The sequence below is a fragment of the Idiotropiscis lumnitzeri genome, chromosome 1, assembly GCF_059441095.1.
Source record: "Idiotropiscis lumnitzeri isolate Australia: NSW breed Sydney's pygmy pipehorse chromosome 1, RoL_Ilum_1.0, whole genome shotgun sequence".
NCBI lineage: Eukaryota > Metazoa > Chordata > Actinopteri > Syngnathiformes > Syngnathidae > Idiotropiscis > Idiotropiscis lumnitzeri.
Genome location: NC_142391.1, coordinates 20,401,486 through 20,429,459, shown reverse-complemented (window position 1 = coordinate 20,429,459; position 27,974 = coordinate 20,401,486). Strand labels below are relative to the sequence as shown.

Here is a 27,974-nt window from a genome sequence, read left to right as displayed (position 1 = left end):
GTGAACACTTGTACTGGTATCACTAAAAATAAAGTTCTAATTTTAATAGCACTCCACAGTTGCAGAAAATGAAAAGACATTTTCATTTTTTTTGGGCATGTCACAATTCGAATGAAAAATGTGTTCATTTCATTGCAAAAAGTGACTGCAATTGTTGAATAAAATGGTGTAAAAAGGGTCACGTGGGAAAAAAAAGTAAAAGTTAAGTTGACAGAAGTTGTTCAAAAAACTTTGAAGCGGATGATTTTACAAATTTGCATTTTAAAAAAAGCAAAATTAGTTTTAATAGTAAAATTGTCACGAAATTATTTTCAAAGAGAATTTAGAGTGAAAACATTTTAAACATGTTTTTTAAACGGTACAATTTAATATTCCACCTTAAACAGTAAACATCCAGTTTGCAAAACACATTTTACGAAACACTGTTATGAAACGCTGGTGACAATTTTTTTATGTTACGGGGAGATATGACATCCAAAAAGAGTTTCGTTCTAATCACGGAATGTTTGTTACAAATAGGCCAAATTGGAAATAAAAACAAGCGCACCCCCCCAAAAGAATAAATCTTGAAACTCTTTTGTAACCCCTCCCCAAAATGCGGCCATGCACAATGTAGCGACTGAATGCCAAGTGTACAAGAAGACGTGCGCGTGTTGTGTCATCAGCACTTTATTTACAAATCGAACCGAAAGTGTGTCAACACCTGCGCTCTTCCTGCTGCGCCGGGCGTGATCGGTTGCCGGCCGTGATTTAAAGTGCATGCAGTCGTCGGCGGAAGAAGAAAATCGGAACACTTAATCGGAGAAGGGAAAACATCTGTTTTAGTTTGTGAAACTGCAGTTAAAATAGAACATATGAAAATAAGTAATAGCTCTCAGTCAAATCCTTCGGTACAAATGTGGCGCTTGCGTGCGCTACCGAGCCCTTTGTGCTAGAATCCGCAGGTCACCTTACGATGACGATTCGTACTCGTCGTCTTCTCGTTCTTCACGTTGGCTGCCAGTGTGCAGGAAAAAGGCTCCGAATGTTGCTCACATGGTTTTGCAGTTCGAAGACGACGACGAGGATGAAGGGGGAAGGGGGAAGGGGGAAGGGGGAAGGGGCGGGGCCTAAGGCACCGGCGCCCGCCCCTCATCTGTAGTCGTCCTTGGCCCAGTCGAGTGCGACGGCCAAATTGGCGAATCCCAGCCGCGCGCTCTCCGCGTCAAAGGCGTCCAGCTCGCGCTCCTCGCGCTCCAGCAACAGTTTGATGCGCTCTGTGCGATCCTTCTGCACAGACAGCAGCTCCTCCTCCATCTGACCGCAACAACCACAACAACAACACCACCCGCTTTCTTATTTCACGTTTTACACTTAAGATCCATGTCACGTTAGAACCCGATACATAGCACATTCCGGTTCAGGTCCTTTTTGGAGGAACGTCACAATATTCCTTTTTATTTTTTTCGCGTTGAACCCAGCAGGACCAATGTCACTGAAAAGAGTTGCAATAAAAGAACAAAACTGTATAAATGATGTCCATGTGTTAAAAATAAAGGCAGTTGAAACATTTTAAAGAGTCAAAAATCGGACAAAAATGTCAACTTTCTCCATTGTTCCAATGGAACGGCCTGTGATCGAGTGTCTGTGCGAAGCGTCGTACGGCTATTTAGTATGGAGGAAAAATGAAATAAAATAAATCCACTATGAAATGTTTAATTCAAATTGTCATGAATCATTCATTGCACTCCCTTTTCCAACCAATTTCAAACTTATTAACAACAAAGCCTTGTATGATCACAGTTGTCGAGAGACTTTGTCGCCCCCCAAAAAGTGTTAAAAAATGAATTACGAAATAACACCTCGTCGATGACTTGTTTCGGGTCAGTGTAGACAATGTGACAAGAAAACAAGAAGGGGGGAAAAGCAACCAATTCCTGTCTGTACTTTTTGTCTGAAAAATCTAAGTTCCCACCAAAGTTTCTCACACGAGAAAAGTGACGGCTACACGCGCACAAGTATGACATCATTGTGTTGGAGCGCCACACCCCTGCGCATCCAGCAGAGGGCGACAAGCAACACAACCCAGGCTGCCTCCTTTGTTGTCTGCAAACATGACATCATCGCATAAATCACAAGCACGCATTCAGATTCACACGTGAGCGACAAAGACACAAACACGTAGACACACACATGCAAGCCAGTCGCTGTACTGGAGCAATGGCAAGTCATCACAGTTGTTTGTTTGCAATTTTGAGAGCTTTTCCAGATTGGAAACCTGACAACATTTTGCAGTTTGCTGAGCCTGCTCAAAGTTCACAATTAGGATCCATATATTTGAGATTTATTGTGCCATTTAAAAAATGTCCATGTGCCAGGAACCCGACATGCCTGTAGTCCTAAGTGAGCTTCTAGCAGCTCTAGTTCGGGCCCGAGCAATGACCACTACAAAGTCGCTATCGTTTTTGTTGAAATCATCATTTTTAGGGTTTGAGTTGCAACCTGTGAAATTCCCTTTCAGGTCAAACATGCACAGGTGTACCTTTTGCTCGAGGTGGGCGCGTCGGAGCGAGACTTTCTGCTCGAGCTTGTGTCGCTCACGCTCGTGCTGCGCGTCTGTTTGCATCTTGATTTTGCTCTGGTAGGCGTTGAGCAGCTCCAGCTCCTGTTGCAGCTGCTGCCGGAGCGCCTGGCACTCAGCCTCCTGGGACTCGTCCAAGCGCAGCTGACCCGCGACACCACGACAAATCAAAAGCACAACGTTAGGCCTTCATCTCCACCCCCCAAAAAAAATAAAAAAACATCTATGTGGCGCAAAGGCTTTGGAACAACAAGTTGGGAACATTCATCATGGCAAGGCATTTTTTTGTCAGAGAAAATGTATTTAAAAAAACAAAAGAGGACTTGAAGGAAAATGAAATTGTAATCTTGCATGGAAAATGTCCATGTCATGAAAATGAAATCATCTCTTGTTTTTATTTTTACTCGATTCATTGACAAAATAATGGAGGGATTCATCGATGATTAAAAATGTATTTTTTCCCTGGAAAAAAGCTGGTGCAATTGCGTGCTGCGCCGTTGTGGGTACGCACCGCCTGCGAGGCCATCATGTGGTTGATGCTGTGCTCGTAGCGCTCGGCGAGGACGGCCAGCTTGCGCGTGTGCTCGTCCTTGAGCACCTTGAGGACGCCCTTGTGCTCGCCCTTGGGCGTCACCTCCATCTGGTGGTGGCGAAGCGCCTTGTACTGCTTGCTCTGCACCTTGCACGTGTCCTGAAACTGCTTCTTGATCGCCAGCTCCAGCGACTGCACCACAAACACAACAGTAACTTGTGTTACATTTCTAAAAATATATTAAAAAAAAAAAGAAAGAAAAAAAAAAAACGGCAAAAATGTTCATCATAGTAAAAGCAAATGTATGATTTGGATTCAACACTGACAATTTATGTCATGCACTGTCAATATGAAATATGGTCGTATTTTTGACTAAAGGGATTGAAATGAATTAATTCATTTTAAATTAGACTCCTTAATTAATTAACCAAATATTGGACGGATTAAAAAAATGGATCATTGCAGCCCTAAATCGTAGCTGTGACAATCAAAGGCAGAAAAGGTAGCAAATTCAAAACGCATTTTATGAGGAAGCAACCGCTCAAATCTCATCCAGTTGACAAACTGACCCAATTCATCTTGACGCACCTTGATGTTCTTGGGCTGTTGCCGCAGCTGCATGACATGCTTGCGGTGGAGCTCCCTCTGGCGCCGGCCGTTGTACTCCATCTGGTTGTCGAGCTCGGTCTGGTGCTGCAGGCGGATCAGGTCCTCGCGCAGCTTCTGGAGGCTGCGCAGCTGCCGGCCTTCCAGCTCCTGCGTGGACTCGTCGTGACGAATGAGCGTGGCGTGCTCCAGCTCCTTTTGGCTCTTCTTCTTGTTCAGCTCCTGAAACACAACGGCGAAACAAATGACAACCGCTGACTTTTTCCCAATGTAACTCATCTTAACGGGGAACTCAAATCCAAAAATGTCCAAAACCTTTTTATACTCCCAATCTGTATGTCGTCTTTAGCAGTGGCTCTTTACTTAAACCAGAGTCTAGATTGAATTTACACTATATATATAGATATATATAAATATATATAAAAATTTCCGCGATTAGCATCTGGATGCTAATCTGTTGGTTACAGCGAGTGTTTGACGGGCGGGGAAGGAGTTTTTTTTATTTTTGGCATGCATGCATGTCTGTGGCGAGTACCTCTCGCATGTGCTCCTGCTCGAGACGGTGGCGGGCGAGCAGGGCGCCACGCTTGAATGCGCGTGCATGGCGCTCCAGGTGCAGGCGCTGGCGGGCCAGAAGGTCGGCCTCCTCCTCAGCCTGCGAGTGCTGCATGTTTTCCTTGTGCTTGGACAGACGCTCCTGCTTCTCCTTCTTGGGCGTGTTTGCGTCCTCACTCATCTCCTGCCGCCAAATCCAACAACGTCAACGACCAAAACATTAACAACTACATCGACTGCCACATCGAGGACGACGACGCCATCAACGACAATGTGAATGACTACAATGTCAACAAAGACAACGTCAAAGAGGACATCAACGACAATATCAACGACGGCGACATGGACGACATCCAAGTCATCCAACATCGACGTAAACAAGGATGCCGACGTTGTCAACAACAACGATGACAACATCAATGACGACAACGTCAGCGGAACGACGACATGAACAACGATAACGGCACCGACGACAACAACAACAGAAACAGCAACAAGGTTAATGACGGCGACAAGGACAACAATAACGTCAACGATGCCAATGCCAAGCTTACCTCCTTAATCTTCTCCTTGCAGAGTTTGTATTGTTTCTTCTGCGTGTCCAGGAATGTGCTGAGCTCCTTTTTCTGCTGCGCCGCCATTTGCTGCTGGAACTTCTTCTCCTCCGCCAGCGACACCTTTGCCTGCGCGAGTTAGCATGTTAGCAAGTCCTTTTGACTCGACTCGTTAGCACACCCTTTGCCTCCACACATTAGCATGTTAGCATGTCCTACGCTTAGGTCAATTAACATATTTGACGTCAGCACGTCACACACCTGCGCGAGTTAGCACATGAGCACGTTAGTATGTCCTACCCCAAGTCATGTTGGCAGCTAGCATGTCCTTTGCCTTCGCGCGGTAGCCTGAAAGGTTTCACCGCAGTCAGCATCAAGTAGGAAAGTTTGAGTGAAGCAGCATGTGGCTAAGGCGCGTCTTGGGTTGAACTGTTCACATATTGGCTAGGTGGCGCTATCTGCACTGACACATCTATCAACCAATAGACGAATAGTTCAACCCAAGACACACTAGCACCGCCCCCCTCATTTGAATAACACTTCCCTGTGCATTGCAGCACCAGAATCGGCAAAATCCAAAAGAAATAAAAGTGGGAAAAAAACGTAATAGGAAATGAATATAAAAAATAAGATAAAAAGCTAACTAAATCATTTCAAAATGTTCTTGTTTTTCTTTTTTGGGTGTACCTCCTTGTCGGCGTGCGCCACGTGCTTCTTGGCCAGCTTCTCCAGCTCGACGCAGGCGTTGTTGCCCTGCGTCTCGACCTCCTTGTGCAGCCGGAGGCGGTGCTCGTCCATCTCGGCCTTGAGTTTGTTCTCCAGCGCGATCAGCTGCTTCTGATGTTGCCGCCGCATGCGCTTGTAGCCCGACATCTGCTCCCGCAGCTCGCTCTCCTGCTCGTGCTCGTGGATCTGCTTGGTCACCTGAGAGGCAAAAAAAATAAATAAAAAAACTTTCACTTGGAGTCCACAATGAGGAACCGGCTTTCATCAAAGAATATTTGACTGTCGACATAAAAAACAACAAAAATAAATAAAAACCAGACTGGATTATGGAGCAACATCAAAAAAATGTTTGATTGGAGGCAACTGGGTTTGTTTTCATTTTTTTCTCCCTGGTCTTTCAAAAATGTTGGAAAACGACCGAGGCAATTATGCAATAACAATAATTTGACTTGTTGAGATTTAGCCGCTCCCGCTTTTCCCAATCCCATTCAAAAGATCTTGCCAGGATTCTACACGGCAAACTCTTCAGCTCATTCTCGAGATGTTCCTTCCAAATTTTCAGGAGACCCCAAAACGGCACCTTTGTCCAACCGTCCACGTTGCATCGTCATCAAAAACAAAAAGAGCGTTTGCAAAACCAAAAATTCAAAGCATTGCAACTTGCAGCACGTCGGATGTTCTATGTTTGAACAATTGAATCATTCAGGCGAAAAACGTGCACAGTCAAGTTGCGCCGAAGGTCACACCTGACGACGGAAGGGCCGCTGAGCATCCGCGCCGCGCATCTTCTGGTACACCCCGGCTGAACGCCTCAGACCCGACATGGCGGCGGCAGCGGCGGCGGCATCCGGGACTCTGGCCCGGGCAGTGTCCTCTGGCACCGCGCGCAAGCTGGCCGACACTCACCGCCCGCCCGCCCGACTCTGGTTGGCGCCCAGGGCACGCAAAAAGGAGGCGGAGGCCGAGGCGAGCACAGAGCGCTCCTTTGAGCGGCGCCAACGCTAAGCGGCGGGCGGCAGGTGGGTCAAATGAATACGTCTTTGACCGGAGTTTGGCGAAGGGGGTTGGGGGTGGGAGGGGGGACTCATGTTAGTGGGGCAAATAGCCAGCAGCCGAGTTAACCCTGCGGGCGCCGTGCCGGGCATTTGGCGCCGCCTACCTTCCCGTCACCTTTTTAGCCATTTCTGCAAATGCAATGCACTCTTAAAATATACAACAATTCAGTGATTAGCACGTGAATCGACAACTCGTTTGGTCATCGATGAATCGTTTTGCAACAACTTCAATTTGTTCCAAACTGATTCGTGTAATCGTCCATGAAAGCGCACTGATTCTCTTTGTGTGTGCGTGTATCAAATGAGCCATTTGAAAATGTTGGTTTTGATTTTGGAAAAAAAAAATGTCTCATAAATGTTCTTGGACCAAGCCGGTGACTAAATCCTAATCGTACGTTTTCTTCACGTCACTTAGAAATATTGTGTTGTTTTGCAATCAAGGTTTGAACATTTCATCGGATTTTTGGACTCTTCGACAGATGAACTCGATTACTAAAATAATAAACCTAGCGTTGACATCAAATTGTACCCTTTTGGCAGCGGGAGAACGCGAATGAAATCAAATGAGTCGAGCCGATGCGTTTCCATTTGATGCTTTCCACCAAATGACATTGATTGTCAATTTTGGGACACGGAAGCGCAAATCAAGGACGGCACTGTGATCCGAAAAGTGGAGTGCAAGTGGAAGGAGTTGAAAAGAATAGATGAATAAATAAATAAATGAGAGAAAAAAGCAAGTTCTGCCTGGGAAAATACACATTTGCAAAGCAACAAGAATTGAGTCCAAATGCTGCAAAATCAAATGACACAAAGTGACGTGTGACCTTTTTGAATCGACCCCATCACAGTTCCATTTTTTTTCCCCCCAAATCCCAAATTGCACCTCATTGCTGTGCAATCTGAGTTGAGGAATTTAATTCTTGACTTTCCATTTTGAACTGTGTGATGGTGCTCATCTCATCCTTTGCGACAAAAACAAATGCGCTTCAACGCTAGAGAACAGTGTAGATGCAAAAAAAACATGAGCGAGCTTTGCTTTGACCTGGAATAACGCCTGCAAACCCCCCCCCCCCCCCCCCCAATCCTGTCAACGTTCACTCCGGTCCGACTGGCCGAGGACGCCGTCGTCATCATCGTCATCATTCCAATCTGTGGAGACGCCTGCACAAATGCACAGCGGCTGTCTCTTTGTCTACCTGCCCGAGAATGCGGGAAAAAGATGATGTCATCCAAACTCCTCGCGCACGCGCTCACACACTCTCAGGCACGCATCAGTTCACAGAGGGTTTAAAAAAGCCCATGTGAAAGCCTGACGACTTCTTACTACTTTACTACAGCTTGTTTCTATGACAACAGACGAGCGAGAGACACGCAATGAGAAAAAGAGAGAATGAAAAGAAATGAAAGAAAAAAAAAAACTCAACGCACCACGCAGCCCACTTAGGCGGCAGCGGCGGCTGTTGTTGCCGGAGATTTGACACGGTTGTTGTTTCAAGAAAATCACAAATCAAGCCCGCTGGCGAGAAAGGAACAAAATGGAATGTGGGCTTACAGCTAATGTTGAGAAGACCACTAAAAATCTCATGCAGCCTGTTTAGGCAGAACCTGTGTTGTGCTCCCGGTGCTGGAAGCCATAATCGGCCATGGAGGAAGTCCATGAAAGAGCAAAAAAAAAAATGTGAAAAGGAGGATACAGATAAGCTCACTTTGAGATATTCACCGGGGTGTTTCACGCTGCCACCCGACTGCAGCTACACATCACTTCAAACAAAATAGAACCAGCAGTACAGAAAGCAGCAAAGTGAGAGGACACAGCTAATATGTTGACGTATCCACCGAGTCTCCTTTGCAGCCCATTTAGGCAGAAAAATGCCACGTATTCGATGTCTTACCACAAGTTTATGTTTTGTATTACTCTGCTTTTTTCTGCATGAAATGATGTGACTAAACTAAATTAGCAGAGGAAAAAACGTTTTTTTTTTTTTTACCAAGGATGCAGACTTGATGGTCGCAAAGCGGGCCTGGTTCTTGTAGTTTTGGGCCTGGCTGCTCTTGGGGTGAATGCTGTCATCCCATTTGTAGTGCAGATCCTGGCACACAACAAACAAACAGCATATTTGCCTCTGTCTTTTCCAGAGAAATATGAAACGTAACATGCAGGGGATCGCGCAGCCCGGTTAGGCAGAAAACTCTCCCGGCTGCTGCATTTGTTCCGACTCAGTTTCATCAAGACAAAGCCGAGTCGGGTAGCTGTTTGGGGAGGGAACCATATTCAGGATGCTGGAAGCATGGTTAGGCATCAGACACATTTTTTTTCCCTTTCTTAGTTGCTTTGAAATAAATTGAACCGGGCAACCAAAATATGGTGGGGAAAAAAAGCCAATATGCTAACTTTGGGTTGTCTGCTGTCCACTCTATGCAACCCGTCTAGGTGGCAAACTCCTCCTGCTGGCGCCACACCTTTTATCCCTTGCTTTGCTTCAAGACAAACTTAGCCTGGTGGCAAGATGCTAGTAACAAAATCTGGGGGTTCAGTTAACATGCTGCCGTTGTGACATCCACTCCAAGCAGCCCGTCTAGGTGGTAAAATCCACCTGCAGATGCATGCCAGTTATTCAATGCCTCAGTTTGTTCAAAACAAAACTAACCTGGTAGAAGCAGGAAAGTCACATGTCAAGAATACAGAAATCCAGCAAACTTGGCTGCATCTGCAGAGGACCCAAACGCAGCCCGTTTAGGCAGAAGGCACCACCTGCTCATACCACATAATTTGCGCTAGTACTCAATCTAGCCTGGTCCCAGTCTGGAAATTTTAAGTGAAGCAAACAAGCAAACCTGGCTCCGCGGCCCATTCAGGCGGGCAGAAATACCTTGTCGTCGTGCATGGAGCAGTCCGCCGTGCCGCCAAAGTCATGCGGGTGCATCACGCTCATGTCGTCCAGAACCTCCTGCAGGCTGTTGACGCTGCTGCTCTGGCTGCCCGTGCTGACCGAGGTGCTGGGTATGGAGTGGCTGCTGCCCACGCTGTTCATCTTGCAGCAGGCCGCCTCGCTGTCCTGCCAGTCCACAAAGTCACATATGTGAGATTTGTGTCTACTGATTGGATGGACGGACGAATGGACGAACAGATTGTAAAACGATTCCAAAGTGAGCCTGAAGCGAGCACGCTGGGCTTTTCCTTTGGAGAACTTTTACAGGTTTCTCTGTTTGCCGAAGTCTAAGCGAGCCCACCTCCTCGTCCTCCTGGCTCTCCGCCACGGGTCCGTTGTGCTTCTCCTGGTAAAGGATCTTCTTCATCTTGCGGTACTGCAGGTTGTCCAGCTCGCGCACGGCGTCTTTGGTCCTCTGGATCAGGTCCAGCAGGATCCTTGGCGGCCGCTCCCGTCGCACAAAGTCGTGCTAGGGATGAGGGAAAATATAAGAAAAAGGAAAAGAAAAACTTGACAAACGCTTTCGTTGGATTCACTAATGCAGGAAAGAGTCACTAGAGGGCGCTTGCGAGTGGCACAGGAAAGGGCTTCCTCGTCATCATTATTTAACATTTGTGGCAGTTTGCTATTTGGACCGACGTTTGTGCATCAACTGCTGACAGCGTAACGTCAACATTTCTAATATTGCCAAACAATGGTTCCAAATAGCACAAAAAAGGCACAAGCATTCAAATAAAAAACAGCTCAATCAAAATGAAAAACGTACACAAAGAGAGTTTTTCTTTTTTTTAAATGTTTTTTTATGTAGTTAGAATTTCGCTTAGGCAGATTAAAATAAATAAATTAAAAACTTGAGCGTTTTTACACTTTGGAATTATTCATTGTTTTGGATACATGAGGTGTGAAAGAAAAAAACAACAAGAATATTTGTTTATCGTAATTGATTTGCTATTTACGATGCAGTCAAAGAAAAAAAATGAAGTGATTTTCTTTTTTAAAATTTAAACTGATCAACTATTTTGGATGGAGTCAAATAAAACAAAACGAGAAACACACATTGCGAGAGTCGTAAATAACTTTGCTAGGGTCTATGACAAAAAAAAATAAAATAAAGTGTTCGCTCCAGCTGATTATTTACAGATATATATTCCTCGGCTATCCGAACGTTCACAATTTGGCAACATTTGCAGATTTTTCCATTTCCGATTTTTAAAAAAAAATATTTTAAAAAAATATTTGTCTTTTTTTCTTCACTTTTTTGGATGTATTTTTGAGTTAAAACCAAAAACATCCTCGATTGCAGTTCAATTCTCTACGGCTTTTCGCTACTATTCAATATAGTTTGGAGTCACGTAATTTTGCTGTTCCTTGTGACTTGGGGACAATGTTATGAGTTGGTGTCAAAACATTTGCTCAACAAAGCGATCATTATCTTAGATTTCAAAACAGAAGGAACCAACGTGCGACTATTGCAAGCCGGCCCACCAGGAAGTTGCCAGAAGGTTCAGATGACTCACTCCAGGTTTGCCTCAACTCCAGCATGAGAAGGGCTAAGATTTTTTTAGATGTTCCCTGATCTTGGTCCACTCATTCAAAGACACATTGGAGTCCACGTGACAGGAAGTGCGGCCGCGACCACTCACTCGCAGCAGCTCCCCCGACGAGGGTCGGTCCTGAGGAATTTTCAGTAAGCAGTAGTCCACAAAGCTCCGGAAAGGGTCCGACCTGCATCAATAGAAACAAGCACGTTACAAAATAGACGGACAGGAATCAATCCTCATCACTATTTTGCACCGGTGTGGTCTCGTTCATTGAGCCAGAAATTTTTGGAAAGACAAAAACTCCCGTCTTTTCCGGACTATAAATCACACTTTTTCGGCTGGTCCTGTGACTTATACTCCGGAGCGACTTCTTCACAGACAGCCACAAGAGGGCACACTCTAGAGTTATGCACCTATAGATCCTTCTCCTTAACAATTTCAAATTCAAAAGTAAAGATTAGCTTACAAAGACAACTGACAATGACTGAACACAGCCGGCTTGTACTCCAAAGTGACTTATAGTCCAGAAAATAAGGTAACAAATGAAAACTAAGTGAATTTCAAAGGAACAAACGTCAACTAAAAATGAACTGCCATAACATAACATTGAAGCGTACGGATTGGAATGAGACGCGTATGACACGTTGGCGCCTTACCACTCGTTGGCCTGCAGGGTGGGCGAGTCGTTCTGCGCGATGTGATATAAGGCACTCATGGCGTTCATGTTGAACAACGGCGGCTTGCGTTCGGCTGGAAACAAACACAAGACAACAAGGTCAGAGCAAAATCGCATTTCGGTCAGCGCGGCAAGCAAAGGGAGGCAACCTAATTCGATGCAGGTGATCCCGAGGGACCAGATGTCCACTTTTCCTTCGTACTGGCCCTCGTCCATGGCCAGGATCACCTCGGGGGCCATCCTGAACACACGCAGACAAATGACATATCACAATTCCAATTTCCACGTTGAAATGAACACCAAAAAAAACAACAACAAAAAAAAACTGCACAACCTTTTTAGTTTTGCGTTTTTTGACAAGAAAAAACAACTCGGAATCCTTCTTATGAAAGGTCCTGTTATAGGTCCACTTTGGTTTTCCTTAAATAGCAACGAACTTCAATGCTGATATCAAGGATGTTCCATTTGCACTAATTTTCAGACCAATACCAGGACACGTTCTCTTGAGTAGACACAATTTACGTGGGTGGCAAAATTCCTTTAAGCATTGCAAATATGTGAACTGGCATCCAGCTAACATTTCAATAACAATGTGAATACTTCCTCAAATTGTGCACGAGCGCCAACCAAGTTGTAACGTGCTCAGCATGTACGTGGGAATGCGAAACCCTCGCAAAAGAATCTCACAAGCCAAATTTCAAACTGACAGTCTCACCAGTAGGGCGTCCCCACGAAGGAGTTGGCGGGCGAGGCGATGGAGGCGGAGCCAAAGTCGGCCAGCTTGACCTGGCCGGGCTCCGTCAGCAGGATGTTCCCCGCTTTCACGTCTCTGAAGATGCACACAACGACAATTTTGCTCTTCACGTTTTCAGCAGGGAAAAAAAAACTAAACCTTTTTTTTTTTCTTCTTTTTTCATAAAAGGTGAAGGCCATTTTAAAAAACATGTAAAAAGTTTTTTGGGTTCCTTTTTTACATTTTTAAACTTTTTTTAAAAATTCGTATTATTTGAAAAATGGGTGAAAAAAAAAGTCCTGGATAAAAGAAGAAAACAATCTTTTTTTTTTTTATTTTCATTCGTACTGGAGCCAAAGCAAAATGTATTTTCATTTGGAGGTTTATTCTTTTCACTGAATTGCAATTTTATATTTTATTCACGAGTAAATAATTCTGTTTTGAGATTAAAAAACAAATCTCTCCATCCGCTAATTCAATTTGTGCTGCTGTACAGACAAAAATCATTCACAAAAGGGAGAAAAACATGCAGTGACGTTGCAGCTGATGAAAATCAAGCAAAATACTTTTCATCGGAAACGTGCACGCTGTCCAAAGGAATGCACCCATCACCGTTTTTCCTCGATTGTTTTAACATTTTTAACATTTAAAGCAAAGGATGCTCGGCCGTGTAGCACAAACGACAAGTGATGATCAGATTGATACTCACCTGTGAATCATATTGTGAGAATGTAAGTAAGCCAGTCCGAGCAAGGCACCGTGGGTAATGGCGGCGATTTCCACCTCTTGCAGTGGTTTCTTGTGAACTTAACACGGCCAAAAAAAAAAAAACAAAAAAAAAGAAATGACATTTTATATATACATACACACGCACACGCACACGCAAATATCAATTCAATGACCTAAAGGAACCAGTCAAAAACAAACTTACCCTCAAGTAAATCCGATGCGGAGCCCAGGCAGTACTCCATCACCAGCTTTTGAAAGACACGAGAAAGAAGACCTAATTTTGTATTCCGTCCATTTGACAGACAAGTGGCGTTGTCCAGACATACGAGCCAATCAATCCAAAGAAATATTCACCCAGGCAGTGTTGTCTTTCAGGTAGCAGCCTTTATATTCGATGGTGTTGGGGTGCCGCAGCTTCCCCAAAAATGTCACCTCCTTGATGATGTCCTGCCACTTCTGTGCAACAAAACCACAGCAGTGATTGCAATCATGTCGCTCAAAGTTGCCAAGTGACCACTCTGGTCTTCTGGTTTGTGGCCAATAATCAAAATTGGCCATCTTGTACCCAAATTCACGATCTTGGCAATTTGACGAGTGAATGTACGGCAAAATTCAGAGCAATTGGACAAAATCCCGAGTGGCAGTTCCTTCATGAAGTACGTAGCTCTGGAAAAGTTCAAAAAGAACCTAAAAAAGCTGATTCAAACTAAAATGGCAGGCAGGCTTCCTGCACCTTTCATGATGCCGCTACTTGAAACCGTTTGGTAGTTCTCCACACGGCGAATTTAACCCGGAACTTTTTGGTGGGTCTACCCATGCTAGACATGGCGAACAAATTTCAAGTTGCAACAATTGAAAAATTGTGGGTAAAAATGGTAGCTTCAAACAAAGGATGGACCGATGATCGTGCGGGCTGAAAATCAACACCGATATAATAAAAACATCAGCATTGGCCTTTCAAAAAAAAAAAAAAAAATTGCAATAAAAAAAAAAACAATTTGTAATCTGACGGAACTACCATTGAAAATTTCAGTTTCAAAGACGCTGCTGAGCATGGTCACTGTCTGCAACTTTTGGATTTTGTTTGCCATTAAAACAAAGTTGAATTATTTTGAAATGTTGGAAAACTGTCAAAAAGGAAGACGCAGGGATTGCTGACAACTTTTTTTTGGTTCCAATTTGAAAGCAGAGATCACGAGCACGACAACCACTCACATCTGAAAAGTCTCGTTTTAAACTCGGGTTCGGGTTTCAAATGAGGCTTTTGAACCATATTTTGGGTTTGAAGTGTGTGTGTCCGTGCGTGTGAGTGACTTACTTCAGTGGTCTGCTTGCCATTGTAGGACATCTTCTTGATGGCCACCACCTCGTTGGAATACGAGTTGCGGGCCTGAGCGACAATGCAGACGCATTTGTGGAGCATCATCTCAAAACGATTGGCAATTTATGGCTACTGAAATGGGTGTCATGCAGATTGAACCAAGACCACTGGACTCTTGTGTTGGATTTGCAGTGTTTGCGCTCATTTTATTTATTTATTTTTTTAAAAACGTTTCAAATGGATGCTGCAATGCATTTCCTTTCAAATTTCTGGCCTCTTATTGCAATTCCACTGTGGGAGCTACATTTTTACTCGTTTAATGTTCGGAAAAGCACTTTGTTACAGCTGCAGCTCTTGTGAAAGGGTGCGTTCCTCCTCGCCGGAGCGAGCAGTGACATCACTGGCAGCCATCTTACGTTGCCTATCGTTATCCAACTTGAATACATTGATAGCCCCTGTCCTTGCGGCAAAGGAGTATCAAGTTCGAAACGTTCTCTTATCTCTGTGTCCTACTCATCGTCTGCATTGTGATTTCAGAAGCATCAAAAACGCGACACATGAGAAAAGGCCATCAAGAAATGAAAACCTAACCTCAGTCAGTCACGATTCACCATTTACCAGTGAGTTTTAATCTCAGCGAGGCTCTGATTATTACACAAATGGATTCTTGTGCCCCCCCCCCAAAAAAAAAGCATGGATAATGATCTTTTCAGCAAAAAAAATTAAATTAATAAATAAATCAATCAATAAAATTACATAAGTTGTCTGAAGAAGCGGCAACACAACATGGATGCGCTCTGCTTGCTGGCCACCCAGGTGACGATATACGTCCATGACGAGGCTCAAAATGGCTGACAACAACTTGTCAGACACGGGTCCATGAAAGCTTTTCCCTGACCTGGGCCAACTCGACGTCATTTGACTTACGAAGTAGACGGCCCCGAAGCTGCCATGTCCGATCTCGTGCAGGTCGCAGAAGACGTCTTCGGGGTCGTCTTTGAAGAAGAGTTCGGCCAGCTCGGGGTCCTTGAGCGCCCCTTTACGTGTGGACGACGGCATGGCTAGGGGGCGCTGGCGGCCACGTCGCCGCGACTGCTGCGACCGCCGGCGGACGCCCGCCACGGGCTCATTGGCCGGCCACACCAAGAAAAACTGCAGAGCAAAAAAACTAAACGTTAGGTCTGTACAGACGTGAAATGTGGCCTGGCTACTCCGATTGGACTGTTTACATGAAGCTCGCACCAATTGGCAAAAGGAATGGACCGCCCCTTTTTTTATTTCGATTGGGGTGTTTATACATAGCATTTTCATCCCGTTTTGGTCATTCAGATCCTTTCTAATGGCAATACACGGCTCCAGGCAAAGGAGCAGAATAAGTTTGTCTCATTTCATTTCACATGACGCCAGCGACCGACCGTGGAGTGTTTCCTGCCTTCAACCAGCTAGCCCGTGTTATTTTTTGAAGACAACGGAGAGCATCTCGTGTCGGAGTTGGCAGACGTGAAGGTCCTCAAACGTGCATCTGCTCATTACATGCAGCCGCGCTGACCCACTTCGTGACATGCGACACGCGCTTTCACGCTTTCATGCTTATTTTGCCCACCATCGAGAAGATGTGCAGTTTTTTTCTTGCATTTTAGTTTCAAAACAAGAACAAATAATAAAGGGAACATATAGAGCATTAAAAAATTAAATGCTTTTAGTTTAACTTTAATCCTTCAATTTAAATATGTAATTTTTTTTACTTATTTTTATTTTTTTATTACATTTTTTACCTCAATAAATTTGATACACCTCTTGTACACTAAATGAATTTTTAAATTAACATGATTTCTATGAAAACAGTCATTAAAAAAAAAAAGAAATTATATCTAAAACATGTAACTTATGCGCAAGCTTTTTTGAGAATGACTTGAAAAGTCATTAAAAATCTATTTAAGAACAAAGTTCACTATCATTTTTAAAATAAAAGACAGACAAAGAGAATATAAAATACCAAAATTGTTCAAATAAAAAATCTAAAATAAGCAACTTGTGATGATTTTTTTTCAGGCATCAATTAAATTCAATAAAACAACATTTATATTTAAAATCATTTGATTTGATTTTTTGTTGTTGCTTGATTTGAATTAATTATGTTTTTATGGACGACTGATTAGCACGATGGCCTCACAGTGCAGAGGTCGTGGGTTCGATTCCAGCTCCGGCCCAGTGTAGAGTTTGCATGTTCTCCACGTGCCTGCGTGGCTTTCCTCCGGGTACTCCAGTTTCCTCCCACAATCAAAAAAACATGCTTGGCAGGTTGATTGGACACTCTAAATTGTCTAAATTAAATTATGACAGCCGTTATTTTGCATCTACCTGTGTGTGACTGTAGCAGTGGCGGGATTGTTTTGTGGCTTTTGTCTCAGCAGCTCGTCGCTTTTGTCTTCACTTGAAAGCCGAAGCAGATTTCGCGCAGATGCTTCTGCGTGCTGATGACATTTTTTTCTTCCTCCTGCAACAAGAAGGAATCCAAAGTTAAAAAATGACAACGATGCAGAAAAGCGCAAAGTCCTCCGCTGAGGGTTACCAACAAACCGCTACAGTTCCACTACCATCCTGCAAGAGGAACTGTTTTCTTGATTAGGTCATGTGACATTGGTGAGTTGAGCTGCGATCGGTCGTTACCTGAGCCCGAACGACCGCAATGTTGTTTTCAGTGGCAAAATGGCCGCCGCTGAGAAGGCTCAAAATGGCGGCATTTTACTACTTCGTTCCTATTTTGCAAAGGTAACTCGTGGCGCCGCATATAACATGTTTGATTGGCAACAACATTTTGGAGTTGACTTCCCCTTTAACACGGCCTGTGTGCTTTTGTTCAGCTTGATCCAAGCATAAGCGCACATTAAATAATAAAAGAAGCGCAGAGGGCTGAGAGGGATAAAAATATGACTGTCTACGCACACGTGGTATAGATTTCTAAAAATAAAGAGCATGCCCCCTGAATCATTTACGACGCAAACCTACACTGGCAGGAGCCTCTGGGAAACTTTGCTCCCTCGTTCTCGTCATAAGTTGCTCAAATCCAGCTTTGCCAACCCCTGACAGGTGATTCACGAGTCAGCAGCAGCGGCGAGCTGGTGGCTCAGCCTATTCACTATTCGAGTAATTAGTTTGCTAGATGTCCCGTTCGCTATTTAGCAGAGCTGGACACTTGACCCTGTTGTTTGCCGGTCAGTCTTTTGCCCTCTGCCTAACCTCCTGGCCTCGATCCTCTGGCCTTATTCATAAAAATTGTCGGCCCCCGATCCCGTTCCCCTAAAAAAGAAAATTAATCATCCGGGCATACAAACGGCAGAGGTTTATTTAAACATCATTGATTGTGTATGAAGAGACGTGAGACAGCAATGAGAGTTCAAGCATGCAATCACGTAACCTGCGCCTCCCACCTGCTGCTGGGGCATACCATTACAAGGGAGGGGGGGGGGTACCAAAGACAAGAGAACAGACGGGAAGTCAAACCGTTAACTCAATTCGGTTTGACAAAACACTTTCCTCCATAATAAGGTAAGTGGATTTGAATAGTAAATTAGCCAGCTAATGATTGTGATAGGGATGGTGGTATTGCGCCCCCCCCCTCTTGTAAAGCGTATCCACTAGTTGGCCAGTCCCGCCCGCTCGCCAGTTATTTACTTAGTCCGTCAGTCATTCCAGTCGGGAGTCAGCAAGCTATAGCTGGAGTCAGTCAGTCAGTCCATCTATCTGTCCATCTGCTGGCTATCCAACTACTTTATTTAGTTTGTTAGTTAGCCAGACAGTGGTAAGTCATCAGTTAAACAGTCAGTCCAATTGCTAGTTAATTTGTTACTGAGATTTTGCATCCGTCCACCAGCTAGCCAAGCTATGCGGTTAGTCGGTCAGTAAACCTGCTTTCTAGTTAATTAATTAGTTAGTAAATGCCATCCATTACCGGAGTAGTTAATTCTTCCGTTATTAGTTTGTTTGTTCATTTTTTTTCATCCGTTTGAGAGTGGATCAAACCATCTACTAGCTGCGTACTTAGTTCATTTTTTTTCGTTTTTTAGCTTTATTCTTCAGCTAAATAATCAGTTAAACATTCTGTCACTTGGTCTACAAGTCATTCAATTCATTCACAACTTATTTTGCTCATTTGTTAGTCAAATGTTAAGTTCGTCCATTGCTACGGCAACGGAGTGATTCCCCAAAACGCCCCCGGCCAACATTGGCGTAAATCCAACAACCGTTTGCACATGCTTGGCGCCAACTTGGGACGGCAAAACGACGACCACGCTGGTTGGCAGTTCCTACAAGTACGTTAATTAGCGCTAACCCCGCCAAGCAGACCGGACGAGTAAGATTTAACATTGGGGATTATCTTTTGGGACAGCTGCTGACAGCGCGATAAGAAAAATTAGGTCAACTGTGAACTGAGGAGGCACGGCAAGAAAAAATAAATAAACCTAAACACTGCTTCTACTGTACACTTGGTACACTTTTGCTGGAGCAATACTTAACGCTTCATTATTTTACATCAAGAAATGCACAACATAAAATTGGGCTTAGGGTAGACCGTTAGACAACTTTTCATTTTTCTTTCAGGATGAATATATGCCTGTGGGTATTGTTGTATTATCAGTCTACACGTGTTGCTCCACCGTTTGTGTTGAAATGGGGCGGAAGTATCCCAATGGCACAGTTGCCATTTCCGAGGCATTGTTCATTCATAACATGAAGCAAGCGAGCCAGTCTTAAGCCAACGCACGCTGTCGGCGTTCTGACGGAGATTTCAGCAGTGGCCGATTTTCAAAATTGGAATCCCAGTTGCACCGTGTGACCCCGTCACAAGTGATAGCCAATGAAAATGCATGCGAGCTTTCACACAGTCTAAAAATCCATTTCTGGCTGAAAAAAAAAAAAAAAAAAAAAAGTGATACGACTCAACAAACAGTATGAGGAGGAGCCTCAGAAGGCTGCGGCACAGCGTCCTCATGCTTAATGATGTGCAGGGGGGGGTGGCTAACTGCCCTTTTCTGCGATGGTCGGGTCTAAGTGGCATTTTCCAGAATGGTGTGCCATGTGGTCGCACCACTTTCATCTTAAGGAACCACTGCACTTGTACCAGTACTCAAGTTGGTCTGCTTTAATTTGGAGTCAGCCAGCCCTCCCTCAAGTGCCTCCAGTTGGTCCGAAATGCTGCTGCTCGGAAGACGGATCACATAATTCCAATCTTGGACTCTCTTCACTGGCGCCCAGTGCACTTTAGAGTTCGTTTTAAGATACTACTGGTCCTCTTTAAATCTTTTCATGGCCTCACCCCAGCGTACATCTCCGAACTCCTCCACCCCTATACGCACCTGCTCGCTGCCTCAGGTCTGCGGACCAAATGCTGCTGGAGGTGCCGAGGACTAAGCGCAGCCTAAGAAGGAATCGTGCCTTTTCTGCTGCCGGTCCTTCCCTCCCGAATGACCTCAGCTTTGTGAAATTACATTTTCTAGAACAACATTGTCACGAAAACGTATTCAACCATCCCAACAGATTCAGAACACCCGCTCTGCAACACAAAAACTTGGGTAAACAATCTTGCGTACCACAACTTGGGAATTCCATGTTGAGATTACAACATTCCAGAAGCTTTTTAAGACATCCCGTCTGAGTTGACGCACTACCTGCCCCCACCCCTCCGTGTGCATCTTCCATCCCAAAAAAAAAAAAAAAACGGCAACAATTAAATTTTAGTAAACACCACCTCGCAAAAACATCTAATCACGGGAGAAAACAACTGCGCACACCAGTTCGGATAGACCTTTTCCTAGAACAGCCTTCCCCAAACTTTCGAAGCTATGCCAGAGAGAATAGGTGCACCGCATTGCCAGTCTGCACGCACCCTAAAAAAAACAAAAATGCGATTACAATTTTCAGAGCAATCGGGGAAACAATTTGATGCATTACCAGAGTTGCAAGAATCAGTTTTATAGAACAGCCACTTTTTTGCCAGACACCCCCTTTAATACACTTGGCGCACCTCTTTACCCAGGATGCACCATTGAACAAAAAGAAAAGAAGTCAAAAGTGCGTCATTATCATATTAGCCTGCCACAGAAGTTCATTGTTAATTTTGCGCACCCACAGGGGGTGGACACACACCAGTTTAGAGCACCTTGATGCGCGCACACAGACAGCAGCAGCGCAGCGTCACAGCTGTGTCACGATGTTGTTCAATTATTCATGAGAGCCTGGGAGGGGAGGTGACACACTAAAAAGATTCCTACAGACAAATTCCTACTGGCAGAGTCTCCTGGTTGCAACGGCAAACTGGATTTTATCCCTTTTCTTTTGGAAGAGAACATTGTGAAGAATTGTAAAAAGGAATTGTCATTGAGTTTTAGTGGTTGTTTCCGGATGCGATGTTTTGCTCCATGTCGACCGACTTGTATAAAAGCGGCTTCATGACACTCCATTTGAAACATGGTGGCTTTTTTTTTTTTTAGTCAACTGGTCGTATTAAAATAAAGGCCTTTTAATCAGAATCACTTTAAGCGCCTCAGTCTCTTTTTTTTTTTTAAGTTTGTACCGATCCCTTCACTGATCAGTACCAAAAAGACAATTTTTGAAAAAAAACAAACAAAAACTCTACACATCCTACACGCAGTCAGGATGGTTTTATAGCCTGGAATGCGATTTTGAGGGTGCAAATAAATGTACAGTATATACCATACAATTGAATTTTATTTATACAGCACATTTCACAAGCGCTTTCCATATGGTGTCACACAAATTAAAACACAAACACAGACAGAAGAACAGTGACAGCGCTGCTGAATAAGAAAGAGCTTCACTTTAGCCAGCCGCCTAAGATGAAAGAAGCTAGATCGGACAATAGCACTGATTTGCCCATCAGATTTCAAATCACTGTCCAGTTTCAAACCCAAGTGGTCTCAAGAAGAAAGCGTCTTTTTTTGCTCAGTGGGAAATAGATCTGACCGTCATCCGCATAGAAGTGGAAGGAAATTCCATGTTTTCGTAAGATGAAACCTAAGGGCAGAAGGATAACGATAACAGCAAGGGCCCCAAAACGGTACCATGTGGAACACCATACGACAAAGGGGCAGAGCGGGACTCGGATGCAACAAAATGACACCAAAGCACTACTTTTAAACATGACAAACGGGGACATTTTTTTTTTACAAAACCAAACAGTATCCAATAGGTAAACGTGTAGATTGAGAAGAACAAACAAACAAAAAAAGGAGCACACAGACGTGCATGGGCTTCAAATGATGATCGCAGCTTTTCGTCATTTCATCAGCAAGCAAGCGTGCGTGCGCGTGCGTGCACATTGAAGCGCCACGCTAAAGCCCACAAGGATTTTTCAATCAAGAGTAGGAGAAAGATTAGCGCATGTAGACTGACACATAGCTTGGAATTGTTTTGGGTTTTATTTCCCCCATAATGGTAAATATCTTTAGGGGCTGACCCGATTAATCAGTCTGCCGATTTAAATCGGCCAACATGACCCCTTTTAAAATTGGCTGTGATTTGGGCTTTTTACACGTTAACAGGTTAACAAAATAAGACATGGGTAATGTCATTTCAACATTTCCCTTCACAAAAAAGGAAAACTGAACAAATCAGCAGATTGTTTTGGGCCATTTTTTTCTCTCTCTCTCTCTGTTGTAAGTGAAACAAGTACAAAATAAGCGAAAAGAGTCGAAATGTTCTTTCTTTCATATGTTTCCTGTTGTAGCGTCATGTTATTTCATTCATTATATTTGGATTGAATCAGCCAATTAATGGCTTAACAGAATTTTACTCTGCCAAATATAGAGCAGAACCAGCATCTGTCTCAAAAACTTTGGTCGGCTCTCAAAACCACCAAAGAAACTGGATTTTATGTTTTGTTTGTTTGATGACCTTAAAGGTTTGTCTATTTGATCTAATCTATTTCAGAAGCGTGGAATACTTTCGCACTCAACTGAATGTTTGACGTGATATGAAACTGACAATTTTTTCTGGATCTCCCCATGGAAAGTTGATAGAGCACAGGTTTAGCAGTTGGCCGCATTGCGGCGATATCCTGCTTTTTCTGGGTTCCGCGTCAAAAAAGGTCAGCAGAGACAGACAAATGCTGCCGGGTCATCCGTGACAGCTACGACACGGCAATTTTGCTGGATTTCTGTGTGAAAATGTTTTATGCAACGGAAGCTTCGTTCGCTGAGTTCCCGCGTACATTCAGGCACAGTAGACTAAATGCGATGTCTTCTGTTCAGACACATCAGCATGAAAATGTTTTTGCTGGGTCCTGTGTCAAAAAGAGAAAGGCTCTCTGCGGGAAAATGTGACTCACCAGATTAGTCTTTGCTGGATTCTGCGTTAAAAAACCCATCAGTGCATCGCGGCTGTGAGACAGCAATTTTGGGGGGTATTTGTCTCCGCGTGAAAAGAGGCTCACGCGGCTCAAGCGGAAAAAAAAAGCGAGATGAAAGCCCAAAGAGGAAATGTGCATGTAGGCCACTGAGTCATCTTTCTTGTCGTCATCGTCGACTTCAACTACATGCCAACGATATCAATTATGTACATGCGACACGCACACACGTGAAGCAAGAAATGGGCCGCCAGTTTTTTTTTGTTTTTTTTACGGCCTGCAGAATCCGGCTTTTCACCTCCCTAAAGCCATCAGATTTCTGAATTAATTCAGGAGCTCCAAACCTTTTTTCCATTTGAAATCTTCCACCGAGAGTGGGAGTAAAGGTTACAAAGAAAAATAAACGCCATCTTGCTTACCACAAACGCTTCTTCTTACTACGTTGGCAGCTTCTCGTGATGCGTAGCATCAACACTGATAAAGTTGAACATTATTTGGTGTCACATTAACGCTTGTGTGTGATATTGATATACAATAAGATTTGGGATTTTTATTTATTTTTTTTGCATTTTATGAACGAAATCTTATGCTTGTTGATCCTCAATCTATGATTTATTATCTATAACAAATTAATTTAAAACAACGCCAAGATGTCACTGCTGTTTTTATTATATTTTTAATTAAAAAAAACAATTTTAAATCTTCTAATGTCTACATGATGCCAACCTTGTGCATGAGTCATTGCAAAAGGCAACAATTGAAAAACACTTATCTAATATACGCCCACGTCTCAACTCAAAGTTGTTATGACAGTGGACAGATATTTAAAAGCGGCCGGTAATAAAGTAGCTCATCGGTCACTGCAGTCGAGCATCATTCAAATTGTCAAACACGACACGGGGCAGTTATTGAGATGAAGATTTCGTTCTATTCTGGACTGCTCCCGTTCTCTTCGAAGATGTTTGGCCTCTCATCTGATCGTCTTACGTCACTTGACGCAAGGCATGCTGAGGACGGCCCACAAAATGCGCTTTGATGATTTCAGCTTCATTCATACCGGTGTGCTTTCCACACGAGTCCGCTCCAATCTGTCGTTAGTGCTCGCATCCACATGACGAGTTCAAGCGTGAAAAAAAAAAAAAAATCAAGTGACAATCTGCAATCTGGCGCCGGCAAATCTCCACTTGACCCGATGGAGGCCGTCCAGCGGCGGCATTAGGGCAGCGTCATGTGGGGAGGGGGGTTGGCGGTGGGGGGTAGTTGTGACGGTTGTTGGTGGTGCACGCGTTGCTAATGAGCCAACAGATGAAGCAGCGTCAAGCGTTTGGGATGCAAACTTGGCTAAAAAGCTTCCTTTTACCCATTAACCCCCAAAAATAAAATAGTACAAAAAGGGAGCCAACTCCACTTGCACTTTCTTATACTTTCATCAAAACACTCATTCGGAAGCCAACCCTAATTTAAAAGCCGAACCAAGGCTTGGTAGAGCCAGTCGAAAAAGCCCAAATCAAGTCTAAAAGCCTTCCTGGAAACACAAACACAAAGTTGAAGTTGAAAGATTCACATTCTTGTCGGCCCAATTTGAACACATCGCTCACTCAGCGGGTCTTGGAAGCCAAGAAAAAAAACTAAGCAATCATTTCTGAAAGCGTCATCGGACACAGGAAGCGTTGCTTCTACCGACTCATGTTCAGCGCGGCGACTGCTTTTATTTTGCTCCGTTTCCACTTCCTGTTTTGTAAGCATTAATGTTGCAAATGTTCATTGCTGTTTCTTTTTCCCTCTTTTCGTTTTCAACGGGTTTTTGCCGTCTAAGATCGCTTCACAACACGTACTTCCTCCGTGTTTCATCATGTTGTGCAACTGCTTCGAGGATCTTCTGGTAACTTTTGGAGTGAATGGCAGCAGCTAGAAAGGATAGGAAAGGAAAGGAAACAAAAGAAAAGAAAAGGAAAGGAAAGGAAAAATGAGAGAAAAGAGACAAAAAGAGAAAGAAAATAGAAAGGAAAGAAAAGAAAATCCAAGCAAAAGGTGGAGGCGTGAAGCCGACCATGTTTGTTGCCACAAGAAGAAGTCAGCCACTTGGTGGGGAATGGAATGGACTCCGCCCCCCCCCCCCCCCTCCTCCAAATAACAGCGGATGGTAGGTTAGCTTGCGCCACTAGCCGCAGACAACAGGATGACATGTCTTCCGACAGAGCGCTTTCGGACGTTCCTAAAAATAGACTCTCGCTCAGCCGCCCTCTCATCACGAGTATTAAACATGGCCGTCACGCTCGGCCATCTTAAGTCTGGCTGGCATGCTCCACTTGGCTTCAAAAAAAAAAAAAAAAAACATCATTGAGGCATTCTAAAAATAGCCCTGCCTCACTAAATGACAATAAAGCGCAAATGTAGATCACGTAGATGGAAACAGACAGAATTGGGGGGTGACTTGTGGGGAAGGGTCGGCTCTCCAAAATAGGCTGTTCTCAAACCTGAGGCTCGCGGGCCACGTCACACAATGCTTCCGTTTACATCGCCGAGGACCCGGATTAACACCACTGCGCATGTACGCTATAGACGAGCAAACAGCCAGCGGGGAAAAGCGCTAGACGAGATTGTTTCAAGAGAAAAGCAATGGGCCAAATGAATAAATAGAGAACTAATCGACTCGTCGCCGATTCGGATTGACAACATTGTATTAATCTTGGCAGCCCTAGTTTACATCAAGTTTAACGTTTCAGGATGCACCCAAGTACTTATTCCATGTCATGTCAATCAAATATTAGGCGTGCCAGACTAACCACCCCACAATTGGATAATCAGGAAGATGTCATGTTTCTTGGTAAGCCGCAAAAAAAAAAAAAAAAAAAAGTTATTTTATATGAATTTGTACCATTAAACATTAACTATCATATTGGAATTCAGGAATTTTCACAATGGGCATCAGGCCCCAACACACACACGCACACACACACAAAATATCCCCCCCAAAAATGCTGTTGACTTACATGATTATGCTGATTCCAAAACTGCAGTCTGTTTGTTTTCTAGCAGGTCACATTTTTTTTCTTCACAGCTTAGACTCCAGATAAGCAAAATTCCATTGATGAGTTGTTGTAAGATGATTCCGATTGAATTCGTGTCCAGCCACGTGACAACTTGTTTGTGCAGTCACAATTGAGAGGGTGAGAGGTGTATGTAGCTCCCAATGGCTCACTACAATCAATATCTGCAATCAGAAAGAAAGCAATTAAGACGATTAATGCTGGCTTGAAGTTCTAGTTTGTTTTTTTATGCGATTTTTTTTTTAAGGGGGGTCGGTTACAACGCTTGTAACTATTTTTTATTTACATACACGTTTTAAGGAAACAGGGATTCTATAGCTTAAGAACGTGATGCGATAGAGAAAAAACAAAATCAGTTTTGGATTCCGAACTCAAAAAATGAGTTCAAAGCGACCGCCTGACCTCACTCGACAAAACTTTTGTTCCCCAGTGTAATAAATGCCAAATTGTGTTTTTGACGTGATTGGAGTTCATTTGATTGGTATCGATAACAAGCAGATGCAGATACAACAACTTAAATATATAAAGACAATAACCGGGCTTTTGCGATCTTCCAAAACTAGAAGAAACGTACTCAACCTGGAGGACGACAAGGTCACCACACATTTTAACAGAGCCACTAAATGACAACCTCACTAGATCGCGCGGCTCTGACGTTTTTGTTTTTTGTTTTTTTTGGGGACACAACCAGAGGCATCATCGGAGCAAAATGCATCTGTCACCACGTCCGTCCATCCGAGGAGTAAAACAAAATATGATTTAAACTTGTTTGAAGGACTTTAATCAAGAAGCAGAATTTTAAAATTGATTCTACAGCTAATTGTGAGCCGATGCAAAGCCTTTAAAACTGGACTAATATGTTCTGATCTTTTTGTTGTGGTCAGAACCTGAGCTGCACCGTTCTGAATGAGCTGTAACTGTTTGATGCTCTTTTGAGGGTGTCGAAGAGACGGTTACAATAAGCAAGTCTACTGGAGATAAAAACATGGAGAAGTTTCTCCTGGTCCGCTTGTAGCATGCAAGCCTTCAGTCTGGAGAGGTTTTTCAGTTGCTAAAAGGATGTTTTAGTGATTGCTTTGATATGATTGCTGAAAGCTTAAGAAAGTAACACATTGACTGGCAAACGACTACACAGAGACTGACCCCCCCTCAAAAAAATGCTTCTACCAAACGTAGCGTTTGTCCGAAGAACTTTGCTTCCCATTTGCCAAACCTACAACCAATCACTTTCCCACCAAACGAGCGACCAATCATTTGTGCTGCTTGCGACAAAGACTGCACGAGGTTGGAGGCGACAACTTTTCTCTTGATACGACGAGATGACGTAAGTCGAGCTGTCCGGCGTAGGTCGCGCGCACTTCTTTTAACACCAACGGAGGACAAAAAACAAACGGGCTCGTGTACGCGCGTGCCCTCTGACGTACACTTGAGCCGCGCTCGCGTGTACAGACGCTTCCGCCGCCTGACGCTCACGCGCGCGCTCCAAAGGAGAGATGACGTCATTTTTCAATGCTTTTTTTTTCTACTACGACCGCGTTTATTTTGAACGCAGCGCGTCGGTCGGCAAAAATAAATAAAATGGCGCTTACTGGGGGGGTGAATTAAATTGAAGGAATCAACGCCAACAAAAAGGGTCATTTAGATCAAAGGCAAGGATTAGAGGGGGTGCAGGGGGGGGGGGCAGCCACTACGGACGCTTGTGAAAGCACCACGGTCGTCCACGCACTCGTCACGGTGACCCACATTGCGTGAGCGGCCGAAATACTCCACGGCACCTGCTGTCATTCGTGTGTCCGACCCGACTCACCAGCAGCACCAGCGACGCGTCCCCTAGTCCAAATTCTCGCGACCACGGCGGCCGTACGTGGACGGACGCGGAGCAGGCAAGCCACGTCCGTCAAGTCAACCCACTTGAACGCAAGCAGCAAGCTCAATAATCATCCAAATGTGATGCGATTCATCCGACAGAAGAGTCCACGGCGGCCAAGTTGCCGCCTCCGAGTGCACTGACGTCGATTTCAACACGTGACATAGCGTCAGA

At 44.1% G+C, this 27,974-nt stretch overlaps 1 protein-coding gene across 4 annotated transcripts; it reads right to left on the bottom strand.

The window, feature by feature from the left end:
• Positions 1–14: 14 nt before the first annotated feature.
• LOC148343603 (serine/threonine-protein kinase TAO3-like) lies at positions 15–27,974 on the bottom strand. Of its 4 annotated transcripts, XM_088284219.1 has the most exons (23): positions 27,741–27,974; positions 25,877–26,097; positions 16,880–17,015; positions 16,692–16,789; positions 15,446–15,670; positions 14,516–14,587; positions 13,552–13,653; positions 13,400–13,445; positions 13,178–13,274; positions 12,451–12,564; positions 11,885–11,976; positions 11,716–11,809; positions 11,162–11,243; positions 9,820–9,987; positions 9,459–9,644; positions 8,577–8,678; positions 5,495–5,731; positions 4,808–4,936; positions 4,234–4,437; positions 3,681–3,920; positions 3,072–3,284; positions 2,522–2,704; positions 15–1,296 (listed from the first exon to the last, which is right to left on the bottom strand). In XM_088284219.1, the coding sequence occupies exons 5-23, from the start codon at positions 15,575–15,577 to the stop codon at positions 1,132–1,134; spliced, it is 2,658 nt and encodes an 885-aa protein (XP_088140345.1). In that variant the 5' UTR covers positions 15,578–15,670; positions 16,692–16,789; positions 16,880–17,015; positions 25,877–26,097; positions 27,741–27,974; the 3' UTR covers positions 15–1,131. The 4 variants fall into 4 exon arrangements, with proteins under 4 accessions (XP_088140345.1, XP_088140259.1, XP_088140433.1 ...); XM_088284133.1 differs by lacking the exon at positions 16,692–16,789; XM_088284307.1 differs by lacking the exons at positions 16,692–16,789; positions 25,877–26,097; positions 27,741–27,974 and adding an exon at positions 17,528–17,829.

Coding starts and splice junctions, on each gene's coding strand:
- LOC148343603 (XM_088284219.1), bottom strand. CDS start 15,577: ATGCCGTCGTCCACACGTAAAGGGGCGCTCAAGGACCCCGAGCTGGCC. Junction 9,988..11,161: donor CGTCGGGGGAGCTGCTGCGA/GTGAGTGGTCGC, acceptor CCTCATCCCTAG/CACGACTTTGTGCGACGGGA. Junction 4,937..5,494: donor TGGCGCACGCCGACAAGGAG/GTACACCCAAAA, acceptor TAACTCGCGCAG/GCAAAGGTGTCGCTGGCGGA.